The 21774-nt window shown below is 45.0% G+C and overlaps 1 protein-coding gene across 1 annotated transcript in view; it reads left to right on the forward strand.

The window, feature by feature from the left end:
• Cers3 (ceramide synthase 3) overlaps positions 1-21774 on the forward strand; it is a 97973-nt gene that overhangs the window by 59558 nt on the left and 16641 nt on the right. The window contains 2 exon segments of the mRNA XM_038314047.1: positions 2744-2850; positions 14666-14819. Coding sequence (XP_038169975.1) covers positions 2744-2850; positions 14666-14819 — 261 coding nt within the window.

Here is a 21774-nt window from a genome sequence, read left to right on the forward strand (position 1 = left end):
CAGTGGCTGGCTGCCTGTTGAATGCCTCCAATCAGTCCCTCTTGCTTTAGGGAATGCCAACTGATGTTTGGAAAACAGTATTCATTTTCTAAGGGATAAAGAGGGCTTAGAGTGTTTTAAAGTGCGGGACATTGAGACAGAATCCTTCCTATTTCTACATCACACAAACTATGAGGAGCAAAGGCATAGCAGGGCTGTTCCTCCACCTCGCTGTTCACATCAGCTCCTCTTGGTGTGGGGCTGTGCTCGAATGATCCCCTGCTGTAGCTACAGCAGCCTTTCCCAGGACAGTGGCTGACTCACGTTAGTGTGCTCATTTATAGCAAATCCAAGGAAATCAATGCTAAACTACTTTACACTCGGGTTGCTCCTTGGAGTGCTAATAAATTGAATATGGGTTGATATGGAAGAGATTAAATTAATAGAATTTCATCCTTCCAGATTGGGAGTTCTGCCAGCTTTTGATAAAGGACCAGAGAGAAATCTTGTTTTGTGGGCTTTGTGTGATTTATGTCATATATTCTTTCTTTTTTTCTCTGTTTTTATGCACATTTAAAAATATGAAAACCATTCTTAATGTCTGACTAGCTTTAGCCCATGGACTAGAAGGTAGTTGGTCCAACCCTATTTAAGAAGTAACCAGAAGTCAGTTGAAGTCACGTCAGAGCAACTGGCGTCTGTGAAGTATTTTTAGCTAGAGTGCTGGGTAGGCTGTCACGTGTGTCTCGAGGCAGCTCAGCGGAGAAGGACTGATCATACTGCTTTCTGAACACAGCTACCTCTGCCACAAGCACCCCTTTCTCTGATCTCATCCCAGTGGCCTTGGGTAGAAAGGAAGGCTACATTAGGTCTGAGTTAAGAATTACGCACGCATGTCTTGCTTCTGAACACTCATTTGCTCAGCGTTGGTGTGTGTCCAGCATTAAAACACTTCCATTGTGTTTTTAAGGGAAAACGAGATGTTAAAGCTGGGTCTGGATGCTTAGTTTTCCCAGCCTTCCCTCTGCTTCTTATACACATAACATAATTCCCTAAGAGACGTGGGCAAATTACTTATTGTTTTGCTTCCTAGCCCCAGCTGTAACATGAGAAGCCATGTCAGTCCCTTATGGTATATTATAAGGTTTAGTCATTACTGTTTGAAAATTTTCCAAGTCCTTGAGTAAAACACAGGGAAAAATGACTGTCAGACTTAGAGGTCCTTTCTTGGTTAAAATATCAGCGCAGCCTCACGTTGTTACTAGTCATGAATCATTCTCGATCCACAAGTCATGATCTCCACAAGGCTAGTGCCTTCCAGCAATAGCTGGAGGTAGAGACAGCCCTGTGTGCTGGGGACAGGCGCCTCTTTCTGGTGTTCTCCCAAGGACATATGACCAGTGGTTTCTCTGAAGTGTCGTCACGTTTGCTTTCTCACTCCCGCGCTAAACTGAACTCAGACCCGGCACCGCTTTCGCCTGAGTAGACCCTCCCTGAGCTGGAAGCTGCAAGATAGGTAGCCTCAACACCTACCATTGTTTCTTATACCTGCCCTGTTTGTTGCCTTCTCTTGGCCTCGTGCTGGTCCTCTGTTATTCTCCATGTCCAAATTCAGACCCAGAACCCAACATTTTTATGTATCCTGATTGATACTTAGCATTGATATGGGGCTACCATCTGGTACTTCATTACACAGGCCAGAAGGTGTTGAAGGTATTTCTGCCCAACAGTACCATTTTTGCCATCAGAGTTGGCACACAGAGATTCTGATACCCGCACGCACATCCAAATTCCCGTCTTGTCTGGCTTCTGCCCTCGAATATAGCTAAGCCCTCCATTCTAGTCGTTCCAAGACTCTGGGCCTTGCCTCCTACCCAAACCCCACTCTTAGGACACTGGTTCAGGATGTAATTTCTGAACCTTCCAAGTCTAAGTCATGCTCCCTTGTGTTAGTGATGTCTCCGTTGGCATGATAAAATACCATGACCACGACCAAGAGCCATATGGTTGAGAAGACACGGCAGCAGGTGCAGGAAACTGAGATTACATCTCAACACACGAAAACACGAGAGAGAGAGAGAGAGAAAGAGAGAGAAAGAGAGAGAGAGAGAGAGAGAGAGAACAAAAAGTGGACCAAGGGTATAAACCCCCAAAGCCTCTACACAGTGTTGCACTTCCTTCAACAAGGCTAAATCTCCTAAAGGCTCCGTAACATCCCCAAATAATGCCACTTGCTGATGATCAAGCTTTCAAATACATGCGCCTATGGGGGACATCTCCCATCCAAGCTACCATACTCCCTAAATGGGTGGCCTGTACACCAGGAACTCCTACCTGTACCTCACCTTCCACTTCATCGTCATCCTTGGGTTTCATGGGGGAGCACAGAGCATCCTTATTGCTCTGTTGGCTGCAGCGTTCTAGCCAAGCTCACATTGCGCTCCTGTCCAGGCTTTCTCCAGACCAGCTCCCCTCTCAAAGACAGGGAGATATAAAATGCATGCTAGGATTCATTGTGCTGACTTCTAGTGTTTAGAAAGATGTGGCCCTTGTATATCTTGGCATTCTATTATAGAGATTTTCCAACACTGGGGCACAGGGCTTTCCTCTACCTCTAAGGGTTATCTTTATGGCTAATCTCATTGAATCTATGTCCCTATCCACAACCCAGACCTTCCCCAGGTTGCTTCCAAACATGTCTTCATTCAATGATTTTAAAAATTCATTCCCCGGGCACTTTAACTGACGACAGTTTCATTTTCAGTCTGCTAAGATGTTCTCCTATGCTGGATGGAAGCAGACCTGCAACGCCCTCTTCCTCATCTTCTCCGTTGTCTTCTTCATCAGCCGATTCATCATCTTTCCATTCTGGTGAGTAGACGAGTGCCGTATCCTACCTTGTGATGTCACAGCACCATCCCCTCCTCTTTCCATTCTTTCCAGTGATTTCTGCCGAACTCAGCTGGATAGACAATGGGATGGGACCATTTTTATAGCTTTACTATAAAAACAAAATGTTACAGCGTATGTTTTTATACATAGCTAAAACAATTATCTAAAACATGGAACTGTCACGGAGGGAGCTTCAGCGGGTGAGCACCAGCCATCACTCTCTATCCTGCCTCAGGAATGTGGGTTTTTCTTTGTGGTCAGCAGCTTTTCTGGTCACTCAGTGAAAGCCAGTGGCCGGACCCTGGGCCTCTAGGAGAAAGGGGTGCTCTGTGCTGTAGTTGTCGCAGCTGCCCTCTGAGTGCCATGGTGTGACTTGAGGTGCTCACTGGTGCACTACCTCCCATGGCAGTCCATCCTGAACAGTCATAATTCCCCACGTGTTGACTGACAGAAACAAGTCTAAACATGGGGAAGCCTCAGAGGGCCTGGAACAAAAAGCCTAGAAATAACCTTAGTTTAGAGCTAGCCTGGAAGCTGTTCGTTCCTCTCAATAGGAGAATGCAGAAACAACTGGAGACTCCAGTTCTATGCCTCTTCCTTAGTAGATGGACAGCAACCCTGACTGGCATCCAGGGAGGTATGGTCAGAGTGGTCATTGGAGCTGTCTTTGCCAAGGAAGCCAGCTGCATTCAGTAGACTAGGGGTCTTGAATTAGTAGTTCCTGGGAAGCAGAGGTCCAGTGCAGTGGCTAATTTCAAGGATGGGAATCAGGTCGGAATCAAATCCTGTGACACACTAGCTACCTGTGTGATTTGGGGCAGGTTAGAGCGTCTCTCTGTGCCTTCATTTTCTCATCTGTAAAATAGAAGTAAGAGTTAACCAGAGGCTTACCTGAGATACTACACACAAGAGAGTTTTAGAAAACTGCCTGCTACCAAGTAAAGACTTAGTAATCGATGCCTATTTTATTAAAATTATTAATGAGAATTGAGAATTTCAAAATTGAGAGTTTAACCCAGAATTAAATCCAAGATAAATGCCTCTTACACTGCTTGTTTGGTAGACTTTTTTTGTTTTTGTTTTTGTTTTTTTTTGTTAGTGAATTCTGCTCTTTCACTTTATGCTTGTGCACTATCCATTTCGGTGCATAGTGAGCTCCATCCATCCTCCCCTTCCGTACCTTTCCACCTCTCCCCTGCTCCTTCAGGTCAACTTCTTTCACCTTCTTATTTGTTTCTTTTAGCTGGTGTCTCCTAGAGTTTAATCAGGGTTGTCTGTGTGGACCTGAGTTTACAACCAATTACCTGAACTTGGTGGGTTCACTGTTGGGTACACAGTTGATGCCATATGTCCCTTCACAAAATCTGCCAATTGCCAATTAATCTGCAGTGTGTGGTTGGGCCCCAGGGTCCCTTTCCCCCTCCATAGCTGACTATGAGGACGAATTGACTTCTGTGGACCCAGTGCCAGTATGCATAGCCACTGTGAAGATGGTATTTTCAGCCCCTCTCTCCAGCACCCAGCTCTTACTTTCTCTCCACCCTCTCTTCCATAGTGGTCCCTGAGACTTAAGGGGTAGTGTAGATGTCATGCCTAGGCCTGAGCCCTCAACTGTCTTTTATTGTTTTGTAGAGTTATAGGCCTTTGCCTTTATTTCTCTTCCCTGCAAGGAGCAGATTCTCTGTTTAAGGCTGAGAACGGCCTTTGTCTCTGGATATAAACATATACATATACTTAGGAGGTGGTTTGATGTTGTGTCAGCTCAGCTAAGCAGCCATGTTAAGTTTCCCATACCCCCGGCCTAGGATCTTAGACCTCTTCATCCGTGGGTTTTGGACCAAGTAACATTATTGGTATGGATTCCATCTTGTAGAGCAATCCCCAAATCCAATCAGAGAGCAGTTGGTTATCCATGTAATAGTCACATTACCATTACACCCCTGGGTCCATCTTACCTAGAAGGTTGGAATTATAGTTCATAGAGTTCAGAGTTGGACTAGGAAACCAATGTCTTTACCCCCCACATCAACCCTCATAGTAGCATCTGGCACCATGAGATCCATTCAGTATAGAAGAATCTTCTAACCCAATTTCAGCTTGATTGTTCAACACCTTGCAGCTAAGGTATGTGCTGTCTATAGAATTAGGGTCTTACCAACTAGTTCTCAAGAGTGACCAGGAGCAATGACTAGAACCTGGAGTGTCTGGGGGAATTTGGAACCTCCCTGACCAATGACTCCTCCTGGAGCTTTTGTCTGACCAGAGAGTGCTGTGGGAGGCTGAGGCGTGGCAGCGAGGACTAGAGGCAGAGCTGAGGCAGCAGAAAGAAGCAGCCAGCTATAGCCTTCATCCCCGAAAATGAGAAAATGAGTCAGTTGCTGAGAGCCCTTCTGGTTCTCTAGTTGAGGAGCCTTTCCAGCTGGCCTTGGAGAAGAGAGCCCAGCAGCTAAACCAGTCAGCAAAGAGAATGCAGCGTGAAGGGCAGGAGGGGCTGTCCAGATGTGGAGGAATGGCAGTGCACTGGCAACCATGGATGCCAACTTTTCTGAAAATTGTTTTCAAACATTTTTGAGGCTAATAATTAGACTCACCTCATTTAGGCCTTAATCAGACTTCTCGTTGGTTCCCAATTACTGTTTCATTAGTCAGAAATCCAAATAGGCATTGGCAGAGTTGCTTTTATTTCATTGCCTGGAAACTCCATTTGTTTGTGTTTTTACCAAAACTGTTTAAGTCACAGACTAGTGTTTTTTTTTCACATTGTATTTCCAACCATTGTATACACATAATGATATTTAAAATTATGTTGATTCGCTGGAGATTTAACACCTGTGTACCCTGGATCACTTTTCCCCCTCAAACCTTTCTCCAAGTCCTCTCAGGATACCCTTTCCCTGTATCATCTCCCTCCCAACTTTATTGGAATTAACTGATATGTTATCTATGTTCCCTGGCCCCTGACAGACTCCCTTGTAAGTCACAGGAGCTGGTATTAATGTCCTCTAGACTGGCTGATCTGTAAGAAAGGCCATCTCTGATGCGCAAATGCTGATTGTCCTTCTAGCCTGTTTGCTGTGGCAATATGGCTGCTGTTCCTTTCCTTCAACTTGCCACTCTAGGTGTGGCAGAGTACCGGAAGTGGGAGATATGGCCAATAGTAGCAGAGGTCTTTGTAGCTCCCCCCACCACACACATACATACTTTATTCATAGTTTTACACACTATTAGTAGTGACCTATGTCTCTCATATGTCCTTAAAAGAAAGAGAAATAAGCCAGTTTGAGCCATCAATAATGATGCTATCTCCTTATCCCCATAAGCTGCTGTGCACTCGGCCATCTTTCTTCCTCACCACCTACTGGTCACTGGATTTCAGATCTCAACTTTAATGATCCAGCCATCACTAGTTTGGAAGAAAATGGTACCCCGGGTTTGAAACCCATGTGTGAAAGGAAATGTTATGGGCACTGGGACCATGTAACAGCTTGAAATGGTTAGTGGAGAAAGAAGACTTAAAAATCAAAAAACAAAACCAGTTAAAAGTATGAAAGTGCTCTTAGTTGGTGTTCTTATCATTGGCAAATAAGGATGAGGCCACATGGATCTTTCATCAGAAGGCTGGGGCCTGGTTCTTCCAAAGACTAAGCAAGGCTACTGTAGCGCTGAGGTCAGCTTCATGGCCTGGTGCTGCCACAGAGCAAAGGGACTTGTGTAGTGAAAGCAAGGCTCTTCTGGAGCTCAGGGTACTTGAGCCACCACTGTAAATGTGACTCTGGGACCAGACTTTAGAGTGTTGCGTTAGTTGTGGAGGGGGTGTGAGTTTTGGTTAGCTGTGTGGGAGGACCAGCTGTGCCCCCTGTTGTCTTCTATTGCTGCTTTCTTAAGGACAGTGACGAGGGCCAGCCTATTCACAATTAGTCCAAATCCTTCATTCATTTGTCACTTGGAAACCTCTTGGAGTATGGAGCAGGGCAGCCTGTATTTGCCCCCTACCAGTGGGCAGTTTTCCCCATTTATTTTCCCATTTCTTTTCCCCCCTTACACACACGCACACGCACACGCACACACACACACACACACACACACACACACACACTGGAATCATTTGAAAGTTCTAAATATCATAATGTTTTTGCCCTAAGTCCTTCAGCATACATTTCTTAGAACTCTCTTTTACAGAATCACAACATAGTTATTAATTGCAAAAAATATGTCAACCCACTTTCCATATTTCAATTTAATAACCCTATATTATTTTTATTGCTCCCCTACCACAGCATATAGCCAGGCCATGTGTTATGTGTAGAAGACATTTATCCAGAACATTTTTTTAACCAGTTCTTTGTTTCTTATGTGATTGTTGCAGCACTTAGACCCCATCCTGGCAGTATGTGATGAGGGAGCAAACACCAGGAGCTGGGGGGGATGTTCCGTGGGTGAAGTAGTTCTCTAAGTGCGAGGACCAGTTTGGAAAATCCAGCACCTGAACACAGTAAGACCAGAAAAAAACAGGCAAGCATGTGGGACTGCCCGTAATCTCAACAGGAGAGGCAGAGGCTCCCATGGCAAGCTGGGTCCGGTGACATACCCTGCCTCCATAAGTAGAGAGAAGAGTGATTGAGGAAGATACCCAGCACCAACCTCAAACTCCACATACATGAAAACATGCACATGTGTATGTACAACACACACACACACACACACACACACATACACACTTAAAAGAACTACAACCAGAAACAGCTGAAGTAGGGCCTTTGGAATACAGAGCAGAAATCTGCTCTTTCCGGGCAGAACTGGGGTCAAATATAGGGCTGGATCCAGGCAAGCTCTCTTTCACTGAGCTGTAACCCACTGCCCAGTACACACCTTTCCATTAGTCACTGAACCAGATGAGTTTGTCTTCACTGAGTGTCTATCACGTTGTCTTCATCTGCATCATTACCCGGAAACCCAAGACATGCCATGCATGCCAAGCATGGCTTCATCTCCAGATCCAGCTTCTGGCCTTGTAAGAACACAGAATTCTTACCCTCTGTTAGCAAGAAAAACACAGCAACAAAACACCTGACACCTACAATCCAAAATTTGGAAAATAAAAATAACTTACGGGTGGTGTTGGCAAAACCAGCTACTCTTATCCCACAGTTGCGACCTGTTCAAACTGTGTCTACTCTATTGGCTAAAAAATGAGGAGAAGAGGATGGAGAAGAGGCAGAGCCCGGCAGTCAGATCCACGGCAGCAGCTTTTCAATTTGGAAAGAGTAAAGTACTCTGTGTCTAGGAACGCAGGAGCCTGACAGTCCTTTGGCACCCGCCCCCATTTAAAGAAACACTCCACCGGGGTGCTATAAAGCAGGAACAGAAAACGTGGCAAGTGGGCAAACAGCATACATGTCTGCACGCATGTCAGGAGACTGTCACGGAGGACCAACACTGTGATGGACTTCCTTCATATTCTCTGAGCAGAGAAGCAGCACAAGGTGACACTGGACCATCCTTTTTTGAGGTCCTGAAAAATGACAGACCAAGGCCAGGCTCACAATGCCTTCCCCTCCATGCCCTCTGTCCTCCTACAGAGGATGTTCAGAAGGCACATCCCACTCCGCCCTCCTCCTGGCCTGATCTCCACTCTCAGGTGCCTCCCTCCAGAGTCTAGCGAGTTCTGCAGCTCAGAGATGGGGCTGCTCTAATTGTTGGGCCTCTTGTTTAGGAGAGGAAGGCTCAGGGAGCAGTTGAAGTCAGAAGGGCAGTGAGGAAATTGGCTTTAATTGCCATGTTTTGAGAGCTCACTGTGTGCTGAGCCCTTCTCAAGGCATCAAGGTCAGTGCTGTAACTCCAAGATGAGGGGGGCAAAGAGTTTTCATTTCACAGAGTAACTGGGGCCCAGCAGAGTGGAGATGCTCCCTGAAATCTGTGACCTCCGACCAGCATCTCACAGGCTCCAGAGCCCTGCCTTAGGCCCCGCCTCTCCGCCCACAGCTCAGCTCTCCTAGCGCATGCTCACGGCAGCTTCTTGTTTGAAAGGAGCTCTGCAAGTTTGCCAGGCAGGCTGTGAGGCTCCCCGAGCTCCCAGGTCACAGGGGTGCGGCAAGTTCCACCCTGTGACTAAGGAACCAGGACAAATGGCATCGTGCCATGGATCCAGCTCTGCGGAACTGTGCCAAGTGTTCCAATCCCTATCTAATAGCATCTTTTCCTGTGGCTCTAAAAGGAAGGCCACACCCTAGACTTACCCAGATGAGAAAGGCTACCCGAATGTCTCCACCCACCTCTGCCCCTCTCTCCCCTAAAGGAAGATTAAGCTGCAGAGCTCTTACCATGGAGGAAACTGCACCTGAGGCTCATCAAACCCCTGAATTTCCCATCATGCTGCCTGCCCTAGGGGTTTCGGTTTGTGCAGTGAAGGATCCCCCACCGGAATCCCATCTTCTGCCTTCACTTCCACGGGAAGTCTCTTTCGGGAGAACCCTCTCCCGTCCCCACTCCCTGAGCAACTTACATTTGCTAGTTCACATTATCTGGTGAAGTGCGGAAAGAACATTTTTTTTAGTATCTTCCTTTGTCAGTTTTGACACCGACAGATTTCTGATCGAGGACTGGGTAAGGGGCAAGGACCTGGAGAAGAAAGAAGACCACAGATGATCACAAGTTATGACTATGGCTTTGTGAATCTGCCTGCTGGTGAGACACACCCATGCGGCCACTCTGACCGCAAAGCAGGCTGAAGTCAGTCCGGAGACCAGGAGAAATGTTATAAATTCAGGGGTAACCAGAATAGCATGGAGACTCCTGTTCTGGAGAGGCAATCAGACACAAAAATATAAAGATATCGTGATGTGGGCTGGGGGTTGTTCTGTGGTAGTCTTGCCTCACATGCGCTGGGCCCTGGGTCCAATCCTCAGCACTGGAGGGAAAGAAGAAGGTGTAGCCACTTGTAAGTTGCTCACAATCAGTAAATAATCTCATGCCCATGTGGAGGGAGAGCCATTGTATTTAAGTGCATCATTTTTTACTATGAGTATAGGCTAATATATTTCTTAAAGGAAAATGGGTGTCATATACAAAACAATTCACAAAAGAACAAATAAAAATATAACATGTGAATATAGTGGCTTCTTCTAAAATAAAATGTCAATATAAACAAGCAGTGGTCTTTTCCATGGAGACTGAGAAAACATGACATTGCTCAGGACCTGAGGGAGTGGTGCTGTCATACTGGGCCCAAGAATGAAGCTGTGTGGTCTTGCAGGAAAGCAGCTGAGGGATATATTACAATGAGTGTAGTGTTAGACTCAGGTCCCAGATCTTAGCTAAAAGGATCTAAAAAGGGAATCAAACAATCTCAACATGTATCTCAAGTAATTCCCACCATGTTTTTTTTGTTGTTGTTGTTTTTGTTTTTGTTTTTGTTTTTCGAGACAGGGTTTCCCTGTAGTTTCTAGAGCCTGTCCTGGAACTAGCTCTTGTAGACCAGGCTGGCCTCGAACTCAGAGATCCGCCTGCCTCTGCCTCCCGAGTGCTGGGATTAAAGGCGTGCGCCACCACCGCCCGGCCCCACCATGTTTTTTAATAATAATGCAGATTTGGGAAGAACTGTAGCGAGGAGCTGCGGGCAGGCCTGCTTTTCATCCCGCCCAGATCCCAGCCACCTGGCTCCCGGCCACCAGCTAGCTTATGCCCCGAAATAATTACATGGAAACTTTATTCTTTTAAAACACTGCCTGGCCCATTAGTTTCAGCCTCTTAATCACATCTTGACTAACCCATATCTAACAATCTATAACACCACGAGTGGTGTCTTACCGGGAAAGATTCAGCATGTCTGACCTGGCAGCTGGCTCCATTGCATCTGGCTCTCTGAGAAGAGGCATGGCAGTCGACTAACTTAGGAGAGGCGTGACATCTGACTGAGCCATCTACCTCACTTCTTTCTTCCTGTTCTGTCTACTCCGCCCACCTAAGGGCTGGCCAAGGCAGTTTCTTTATTAATGAATGAAATCAACACAAACAGAAGACTCTCCCACATCAAAGAACTTAGCTGTCTTATTGGAGATTAAGTTGCAGTGTGTTTGAAATGGGTTTGTGCCGTTGTTCCACGGAAGGGCGTGTGGCAGACGATGGTGAATGATGGCTTAGGGTGAGCTCTAGCTCACAGTCTGGTGTGTTAATAGGTTTTATAGCCACCCACCAAGCCACAGTCATTAACTTACATGCAAGGTGCCAGGCAGTTACTCTTCTCTTACAATGGCAGGATTAAGTAACAGAGACTGGAGGACCAGTGACCTGAAGTATTCATTATCTTTCCCTTTTTTGTTTTTATTACTACTTTTATTTTGGGGGATTATAATATAATTACATCATTTCCCTCGTCCCTTTCCTCACTCCAAACTCTCCCATGTTCTCTTTCAAATTCATGATCTCTTTTTCACACACACAACCTGCTCAGTCAGTAGAATGTTGTATGCGCATATATTTTTCAGCGCTGACCATTGGTATTGGATAACCAGTGGTGTGCTCTCCTGGGAAGACTGTGTCTGTGGTTCTTTTTGTAGGCTTGAGGCCTTGTGGTCTTCCTCAGTCCACGTTGGTGCGTCTGTTGGTGCTGTCCTTGTTCCGCTCATTTAGTCTGTCACGTCGGTGAGACTTTACGGGTGTAGCTTCTGTCATACTAGAAGACACACTCTCACAGCAGCCCCTGTCCTCCAGATCTTCCTCTTCCACCCCATGGATTGATAAAAGAGTTGTCCTGTGTGTCCACTGGGGCTGTGACTCTGCATTTTGATTGGTTGTGGTTTTCAGTAATGATCACCATCTGTTGCAAAGAGCAAGTTTCCTTGATAAGGGTTAAGAACTCTACTCGTCTGTGGGTGTAAGGACAAATTTTAGATTGTAGTAAGGGACTGTATGGTTCAGTGAAGTGACAGCTGCCTGTCTTCTTCACTACCTATGTTATCACTAGCCCTGGGTAGAGCAGACAAGTTTGCTTGCTTCTAACACATAGCTACATTCATTGACATGAAAACTTCTCTGTGATACAGCGTAGGGAAAATAAGGGCCCCAGAGCACAGTATTATCCCTGGTGTGTAAAGTCATGTGGGTGGAAGGTCATATGCTAAAATTCATAAGTTGTGAGACTTTTTTCAACCTCTTCATGTTTTTGTATGTTTTCTGAATCCTAAATGGACAATAAAGTTACCTTTTTAAGTTAAAAAGCAAACAAGAGATGTCTGTATAAAAACATGGGTAAATTCTACAATGAGTTTTGGAGCAGATGGAACTTGAGTTGGTAACTCACATAAGAGGAAGCAGCTGCTGAGCTGACATAGAGGACCCTCAAAGACCTGCAAGATGAGGCCTGTTTAGACTGTCTTGAGTTTTAAATTAGCAAACCTTAAACCCACCAGTATCTGGTGGAGGCCCAAATAAGCTATTCATAAATTTCTGATGGCCTTATAATATGTGATTTTAGAGAATATGGTGGTAATGTTTTGGTACTCTCCAATATGCTCCTTGGACTTCTGTATCTTTAAAGTACATCTTTAAAGATGTTTCTCTCTTTTATGAACATACACTTCTAAGATTTTCATTTGGAAAAGATTAGATACATTGAGCTTATGAACAGCATAAAATAATTTTGGAATAAATGATGTAAATGGTGTCTTGATCACTGTTGCTGTAAAGAGACAAGGCAACTCTTATAAAAAGAATCATTTAATTGGGGCTGGCTTACAGTTTCAGAGCATTAATCCATTATCATCATGGCAGGGAGCATGGCAGCATGCAAACAGACATGGTGCTGGAGGAGCTGAGAGTTCTACATCCTGATTCATAGACACACAGAGAGAGAGACACTGGGCCTGGTATGGGCTTTTAAAAACGTCAAAGCCACCTTCAGTTACACACTTCCTCCCACAAGGCCACACCTCCTAATCCTTCTCAAATAGTGCCACCCGCTGGTAACTAAGCATTCAAATATATAAGCCTATGGGGCCCTTCTTATTCAAGCTGCCATAAATGTAAAACCTGCCAAGAACATATTTCACATGGAGACAGATGTCTCTACAAGACAATATGCAGAGCTGAGGTAGATGTGAACAGTGGACATAGGAGGAGGATACACAGCATCCACTCCAGAGAACAATGCTTCAACCACATGTACAGTTAACCATGCACTCACCAAACAACACACAAAAGTTTCACCTGCGCACTTACTTTCTGTTACTGGTAACAATAGCTTCCATTAGCACAAAGAATGTGTGTCAGTGTATGTAATGACTCTTTTCATAATGGCCAAACATAGAAAACATCTCCAGTGCTCCTCAGAAGGTGAGCAAATGAGTGTGATCTGTTCATACAGCAGAACACTGAGTGGCACAAAGGAATACTACTGATTCCCATGGGGACTGTGTAGTTGGACTTATTTTTTTTTATCAGGATCATCAGTTTCCCAATAATGACACAGAGACATTAATTATGAAAGCTTGGCCTATAGCTTAGGCTTATTCCTAACTAGCTCTTATAACTTAAATTAACCCACATTTTTTATTAGTCTATGTTACCACCTGACTTTTACCTCTTTCCCGTTTTGTGTGTCCAACTCATGCCACATCTGGCTGCTTTCTCCTGGCGTCTCTGCCTTTCTTCTTCCCAGCTTCTTCTCTGCCTGGAAATCTTGCCTGGCTATTGGCTGTTCAGCTTTTTGTTAAACTTCTAACAGTTACATTTCTCACAGTGTACAAAAAGATTATCCTGCAACAGGACTTGGTTGATTCATTAAAGTAGTGGGCAAGTAAAAGACAACAGTCTCACAGAGACACTGGGGAAGGATGTTCAGTGAGGCTGGAGAAGAGCTACGTGGGTAAAGGTGGGTGTACATGCTAAGAGTGGAGCGGGTGGGACTGCAGAGGGATAAAACTGCATCCTGGGCACAGGCGCCTGTTCTGTGGCCCACAGCTCTCTGAACTCTATGCCAAACCCCAGCTAAAGTGGCTGTATGTAAGTTTAAAATTAAATAATTTATGGAAAAACTGGAAGATAAGGCACTGAATTACAGTATCATTTAAGAGTATGATACTGTGGACAATTTTTTGTCCTTTTTTGTTTCAAATTATTTTTGTAAGTAAATATATGTTTATAACCTGACCTTTCTAATGCTCTAACATCACCGTGGTGTGAGGATTGCTGAAAGAAGCTTTAGCCTTTTGCCCTGGAGTAACCGCTGGAGGTGCTCTGCATCTGGGCAGTGTTCAGGAGTCTGTGTATGCAGCAGGTACAGTGGGCAGTTCCCTTCAGGAAGCGGAAGCAATTGTGAAATGAGTGTTTGGGGTAGGAGTACTGGGAATCAAATCTTGGCCTCGTGTATGCTAGGTAACTGCTCTCACTGACCTGCATCCCAGCCATCTCGAGTCTCCGCTGACACCAGCTAAATGAAACCATGTCATAAGGTGGCACATGTAAACCTGTTGTCTCATTTGTGTCCATAACGTCCCTCTTCCTAGAAGGTAAAAAGGTTCATGGAAACTTTTCTGTTTACAGAGAGGCAGCTGAAGCCCAGGGACTCTCAAGCAAGCAGTGGCATGAAGCATCATGTATTTTGTTTTTCTCTTAGGACAGGGTGTACTTCTTGATTGTGGGCTAAGTTTGATATAAATGGCAATATTGACCCCTTTTTCCTAAATATCACTTGAAATGAAGTACTGGTATATGTTTGGAGAGGGACAAATGCTCTTTCTTGTTGAAAAGTCACCAGGGCTTTGGCCACAGAGAGATCTCCCCGTCTGTCTTCCCACAGGATTTTGTACTGCACCCTGATTCTGCCTCTGCACTACCTCGAACCCTTCTTCTCGTACATCTTCCTCAACCTCCAGCTCATGATCCTGCAGGGCCTTCACCTCTACTGGGGCTATTTCATAATGAAGATGCTCAATCGATGCATATTCATGAAGGTAAGTCCTCGCCAGTCTGAGTCATTCCTAAATTGTGGTCTCAACGGCCACAACAGAGGTGGTCCAGACAGCAGAGCACTGTGCTCATCCATCGTTTTGTTTGCTCTATTGATGGACTGGGAATAGAATCTAGGCCCTTATCTTGTTATGTTCTACAGCGAGGCTATATCACTACACAGTTGGAGTGAATGTCAGTGAGTATTAAACTATGAACACAGTTTTAACCAGAATGATTTTGTTTTCTTGATTGTTTGAGGTGCCGGGATTGAAACCCAGGGTCTTGCACATGCTGGGGTGGTGCTCCACCAGTGAACTACTGTCTGAGTTTTATGCTAAAGATGCTCTCTACAATATAGTCAGATTTTTCGTGAGTGGGTCTTTGCTTTGGGGGTTCAGGGTGCAGCTTGGCAGTAGAGTGTGCTTCAGACATCTCTAGCACTGAAGAGGAAGAAAGAACTTTATTAGAGCATGTGATAGTTGGAGTTTTTAAACTATTTATGTATGCATGCTCTGTCTGCATGTTTATGTGCAGGCCATAGGAAGGCATCAGATCCCGTTATAGATGCTTGTGAGCCACCATCTGGACCTCTGGAAGAGCAGCCAGTGGTCTTAACTGAGCCATCTCTCCAGCCCCAATAGTTGGATTTTTTAATTCAAAAGTATGACTGCTACTTCGAGAATCCCTTGAGTCAGCATTTATTTGTTTTGTGTGTACAGTTGCTCATGTGTATGTGTGTGTATGTAGCTGCACATGTGTATATGTGTGTGTGCAGCTGCACATGTGTATGCGTATGTATGCAGCTGCACATGTGTATGCATATGTATGCAGCTGCACATGTGTATGCGTATGTATGCAGCTGCACATGTGTATGTATGTGTCTGCAGCTACACATGTGTATGTGTGTGTCTGCAGATGCACATGTGTATGTGTGTGTCTGCAGATGCACATGTATATATGTGTGTACACAGCTGCACATGTGTAGATGAGTGTATACAGCTGCACATCAATCACAATCAGCTTCCTTAATCATTCTCCACCTCAACTTTTTTTTTTTTTTGGTTTTTCGAGACAGGGTTTCTCTGCAGCTTTAGAGCCTGTCCTGGAGCTAGCTCTTGTAGACCAGGCTGGTCTCGAACTCACAGAGATCCGCCTGCCTCTGCCTCCCGAGTGCTGGGATTAAAGGCGTGTGCCACCACCGCCTGGCAACCTCAACTTTTTTTGAGACATGGTCTTTGACTGACCAGGAGCTCACTGACTTGGCTACACTGTTTGGTCAATAAGCTCCGGACTCTGCCTCCTCAGTGCTGAGATTACACATGTGTTCCACTGCTTGGTGCAGCTTTTGCATGGGTGCTGGGATCTGAACTCGAGTTCTCATGCTATGAGCCATCTCCTCACCCCAGATAAGCTTGTTGAGATGGGGGAGTAATAAATATGCCAGAGCCTTATATTTCTCCGCTGAACATCCAGTTTGCATGTAACGCTGTTTCCATGAGTTTGCTTCTGCTTTTGGAATAGTGCCCATCACTTGGCGATAGTGTTTTGAAAACAGCTTTGCTAGATACAGCCCCACATTGCTTCACTACAGGTCATATTCATAGATGCATTGCTAGATGATTAAGTCATTGTGTGAACTCACACAGACCTAGTTGGTATTTGCTACTACATACTTAGGCTATATGGTATATAACCTACAGCTCTTAGGGTCGAGATGAACACAACGTCACAAAGTTAATTGAAACAGAAGATAAAAATGATAAGAGATGCTAAAAATTGAAATGTATGAGACCGGGTTAAAGTAATTCAACTATGCCTTTACAGTATGCTTCTGTATAAATATGTAAAGGGTTTCATTATATTATAATGATGAAAGCAATAAAGCAAATACATAAACAAGTAGCATTCACTCATCATCATCATCATCAAGTTCTATATATTATGCATATTTGTCTCTGCTGTAATTTTATGCACACAGCAGTACAGTAGGGTTGCTCACACCAGCATCACCCTACATATGCAAATAACATATTGTGCTTGAGTGTCAGGATGCCTACTGCCCCCATTGGCTGACAATGGGCTCTTGTCAGCTTCATTGTGATCTTACAGGACTAGCAGGGTATGTGTGATTGGAAATGACCAAAAGGTGGTTATGTAATACATGGCTAGAATACAAATTCCTAATACTTTTTTATTTTTGTCAGTTTACATTAATTTTGCATTTCATCTGTACTTTATATCAGAAACAGTGAGGGCAGGACTTGAGAAATGCCCAAGGCTCAATCACTGACTTAGGGAATGATCCACTTCTTAGCAACAATTACAGTGTATGAAATGGAGTGTGCTGCACAGTGGTCCCAGGCAAAAGCCATTGACTCAAGACCAGAGCAGACTACTGAGTGCTGGGATTTGAGCTGGACATTGAACGCAAGTAAAGAAAGTCAGTCCTGACTCTCTGTGACTGAACGAACCTTGCTAAGCATCTTTCAGGATGATAGCTGGAGCTGGTCCCCTCTGGGATGCCACCACCTGTGTATGACAGCCTCTTCTCACCAATGAAGAATTATGTGTGACAAGTAGCTGCATTCTGAGTGGATAAATTCATTTTTATCACATCTGGTTTATTCGTTTTCTGCTTTAATAAATTTATCTGAAAGGCCGCTGAAGAGTGGGCAAATGACGTGCTCATTGCACTCACTGGCGCCTGAGCTCTCAGCCATCTGTAGCCTCTGATCCTGGACCACATCTGGATTAATGCTTTTAGGCTGGCTTGCAACTCATTATGTAGAGCAGGTTGACTTCAGGCTTACAGAGATCCTCCTGCCTCTGCCTCCTGTGTGCCAGGATTAAAGGTACACGTGCTACCCTTGCAGGTTTCTTGAAAACTGACTTTCCTCCTAAAGCTGGAGTGCCAAGAAATTAACTTCTACTGAATGTTCTAGATCAGTGTTCTAGCTCATAGGAATTCCAAGCATTTTCCTATGAAAATGGTACCTCTGCCTGACAGGCAAAGTTGAAGAGCCGAAATGAGGATCCAAGCTGGACAGTTAAACAGCTGATGTTCACAGTAGTTGCCATAAAAGGGGGCCTTCAGCTAAAGCTGTTGTCCCTTCTGGCTGAGCCTTCCTAGACCTCCTGTTCTTGTAAAGAAACAGTCCTCACATTAATTGGTGGGTGGCAGTATTCCAGGTCTGGCAGGAAGCCAGGGAGGGCACACTTGAGGCCAGTGGAAACCCTGTGACCTTCACAACTCTGATGTCTAATGGGTCATGCCAGGCCACGTTAGAAATGTAGCATCCTGGCAGACTGTGAGCAAGAATCCCTGGTTTCCCATGCCATGCTGGGAAAAGCTGTTTCCAAATGCAATTTGAGGGCAGTGTGGCCCTGCAGCCCTAATTCTTGCTGCGCATGACTTCAGCTGGCTTACACATGCGGTCTCGTTTCTGCTGCAGTGGCGAAACTGGCTGTGAAACCAGCAAGCTCCTCCAAAGCCATAAAGCCTCCTTTTAAAGAAGCATTGAAGGCAGCGTTGCATTGCAAGGGGAGAGAAGGAGCTGGAAGTCCTAGAGGAGCAAGAAAACCAACTGCCAGCCGTTTCAAAGGCAGTTAGTGTTTCATGCAAACTCTGTTGTTACTAAGCTGATTGATTCTTGAATACGTTAAAAATGGAAGTCAGAAGTTTACAGACCTCCACAAATGTCTTCTGAGTCTTACAATGGGGGTTAAGAATTTGTCCCTTCAACTTCCTTACATGTGGCACTCTCAGAAAGTGATGTTGAATATGGAGAGGAAGGTGATTTGGGAGAAACAAAGCACACCGTTTGAGGTGGTGCTGTGTGACAAACCTTCTCCTGTGGAGATGCAGCAGACATCTCTACTCACCCTAGACAGGGAGCCCACAACAGACCAAGTCCGGCTACCACCGAAGTCCATCTGGGTGAACCAGTGCATTTTATTAGGATTGCTCACAGGAATATGAGAGAGGGGTTACTTCCAGGAGCAGGAATAGTTCAGATAGCTGCATCACCAAAGCCCACCCCAGCTGGGTGACAAGCTCACAAAAACTAAGCCTGGAGCACAGTGCGCATCCTGCAGGGAACTCAGCCGTTGGGGAGGGTCCTTTCCAGGTGTCTCAGTTTTCCTAAACCTCTTCCAGGCATCCTGGCTGGTTTCTTCCAGGCAGCTGCTCTGGCCTCAGAGTCTTCTTTACAGTTTGGCTTAGCTGGGACTGAGAGGAACTCGCAACTTGTATTGCTTACTCTGGCTTCACGGGGCCTAGTGAATCTGGTCAGTTTCAGGGACTTATGAGGATATTTTGAGTTGTGTGCCTTCCTGTTTAAGTCGCTTCCCTGCAGGATGGAGTGTTTCAAACTCAGAGGAAAGAAGGCACAACAGGTGCAAAGTGACGAAAGAGTGATCTGCCCATGTTAGACCCCGTATTTGTACAGCAGGCAGAAAATAAGGGAAACCCAGCATGCTTTGTAATGGTCACCTTTTCCAATAACCAGAGTCCTTGTGTGTACATAGCAGATGAGGGATGTCCACTGTGTGCTTTTGTTCTTTAATATTTTAAAGTTAAGAATACCCCTTTAGGGTTGAGGGCACAGGATCAGTCAATAAAGTGCTTGCCTTGCAAACAGGAGGACCTGAATTCAATACTGGAACCCGGATGAAGAAGTCAGGCATCATGACACATCTTAGGATCCCAGTACCTAAGAGGCAGAGACAGGAGGGTCCCTTTGGTTTACTGACAAGCTAGTTTAGCCCAACTGCCACATTTTAGGTCAGTGAGAAATGTGGTCTCTGAGAAGAGGGATGATATTCCTAAGGATGATGCTAAAGTTTGCTGTCTATCTACACACATGTGCTCACCTGTCTCCATACACATGTACCCTTGCACACATGAACATACACACACAAATGAATAAAAAGGAATATACTTATAACTTAAAGTTACAATACAATGGATTCTGATATACATAAACCATGCTTAGCAGACATCTCACTGCTTGAGAACAAACTTGACATTAAAACTTGATTCCTATAAAATGGGCAGTTCCTTCCTTCCTTCCTTCCTTCCTTCCTTCCTTCCTTCCTTCCTTCTTTCTTTCTTCCTTTTTTTCTTTCTTTCTCTATGTAACAATCCTGGCTGTCCTAGAACTCACTCTGTAGACCTTGAACTGGTCTTCAACTCACTGAGATCCACTTGTCTTTGCCTCCCAAGTGCTAGGATTAAAGATGTGTGCCACCACCGCCTGGCTAAAATGGGCAGTTTTCTGATGAGCTACCAACCCACACACATCGCATGAGGAAACATAACAGGCTGACACATTCATCTTGCCATTCTCCATGAAAACATGAGAGTGCTTTTAGAGGAAGTAGAATGCATCATGGCACACTTGTGTAACATGGATTTGATCATCCTTAAGCTCTCGTTTCTTCTCTCTAAATGTTACCATGGGTCCTGGCCAACTCAAGCTTGTCTCTGTGACATCTTGTGCTGGTGAACATCCAGGACGATCAGGAGGAGCCAGAGAACACAACCATCATAGCCAGGTTGGGGATGCTATTCCCTTGGCAACCTGGCCCAACATCTTGACACTAACACTGTCTGACAGGTAAGCTCCTAGAGTGACACTCTGGAAGCTCTGCCCTGAGCTGATGAATAGTGGACCAGGTTAGTTACCGTGAGGAAACTGAGACCTGCATGGGATTTGCACAGTGATGTCAGGACAAAGCCAAGGCCAGAGATGAAGTCCCTCATGGTGTAAAAGGTCACCTCATGTCTTCTTTTTCATTTGAATTAAGGGTAGAAAATTTGTAATAGAAAAGTAAGGGAAAATACTTGCACGGAGTCAAAAAAAGCCAACACATAAAAATACCAAGTCCTCAAAATATGAGATTAAAAGGTGCACAGGGCCAAGGAAGTGACTCAGTTGGCAGAATTTTGTTGTACAAGGGTAAGGCTCTGAGTTCAACCCCCAATTCCATATTAGAGTGTCAGCACACACCTGTAATTGATACTGAGGAAATGGCAATAGGAAGATTCCCGAGAGTTACTGGTCATGCTGGAGAGCTGAATTGAACCCTGTGTCAAAAAACAGGCAGCCAGCTCCTGTGGAATAGCATCCAAGACTGTCTTCTGGAGACCACATGCAGGAACGCACATGTGCACAGGCATACATGCGTACACACGCACATGTGTGAATGTACAACCCCATAAACACAAACTAATAAAAATAGAATGTAATTCATCACACATCCTTTAATTTACTTTTAAACTTATTAAAAGCCTAAGAAATGCTTTCTTAGTTATTTTTATTCCAAATCCCTTCTGTTTAAAGTAATCAAGTGGCCGAGAACACAGGCTCTTCAGAGTCCATTCCAACTCTTCCGTTTCCTGACCATGTGATCATGGTCCTATTGCCTCAGTGTCCTCATTGGTAGGCTGGTGACAGAGTAGCTGTTCACGCCATTGTTGGTGTCACCAGGAGCACACTATGGCCTTGCTGCCATCACCACTGGCGCTGCTCCTTCAGCAGTGTCCTTCCTACTGACACACAGAAGGCCATGAGGCAAGTCGGCTGACAGTTGGCGCCCAGGCAGGCCTCTCATCTTGGCTTCTACAGGCTGTGCAACAGCTGATGTCAGATGTCAGGACCCTTGGCTTCCAACCAAGGCTCCAGTACAGTTTCCTAAGTGGTCTTCTGCCAGGTGACTTTCATGACTCACATTCCAGATGATCCCTTCTGACATGTTCTCTCAATATCATCAAGTTACACAAGAAATATAAAATCCATAACATCCAAGAGGCCTCCTGGTCTCCAAGGTTTTAGTGGGTAGTAACAGATATAAAAATGCCTTTGTTGAACAAAGCTTCCTAAAAGTAGACTTTAGTCTAATGATTGAAACGAAATAATCAAAACCACTCCCAATTTCTGTTTTTGTGTTCCTGAA

The sequence above is a fragment of the Arvicola amphibius genome, chromosome 12 (assembly GCF_903992535.2).
Source record: "Arvicola amphibius chromosome 12, mArvAmp1.2, whole genome shotgun sequence".
Classification (NCBI taxonomy): Eukaryota; Metazoa; Chordata; class Mammalia; order Rodentia; family Cricetidae; genus Arvicola; species Arvicola amphibius.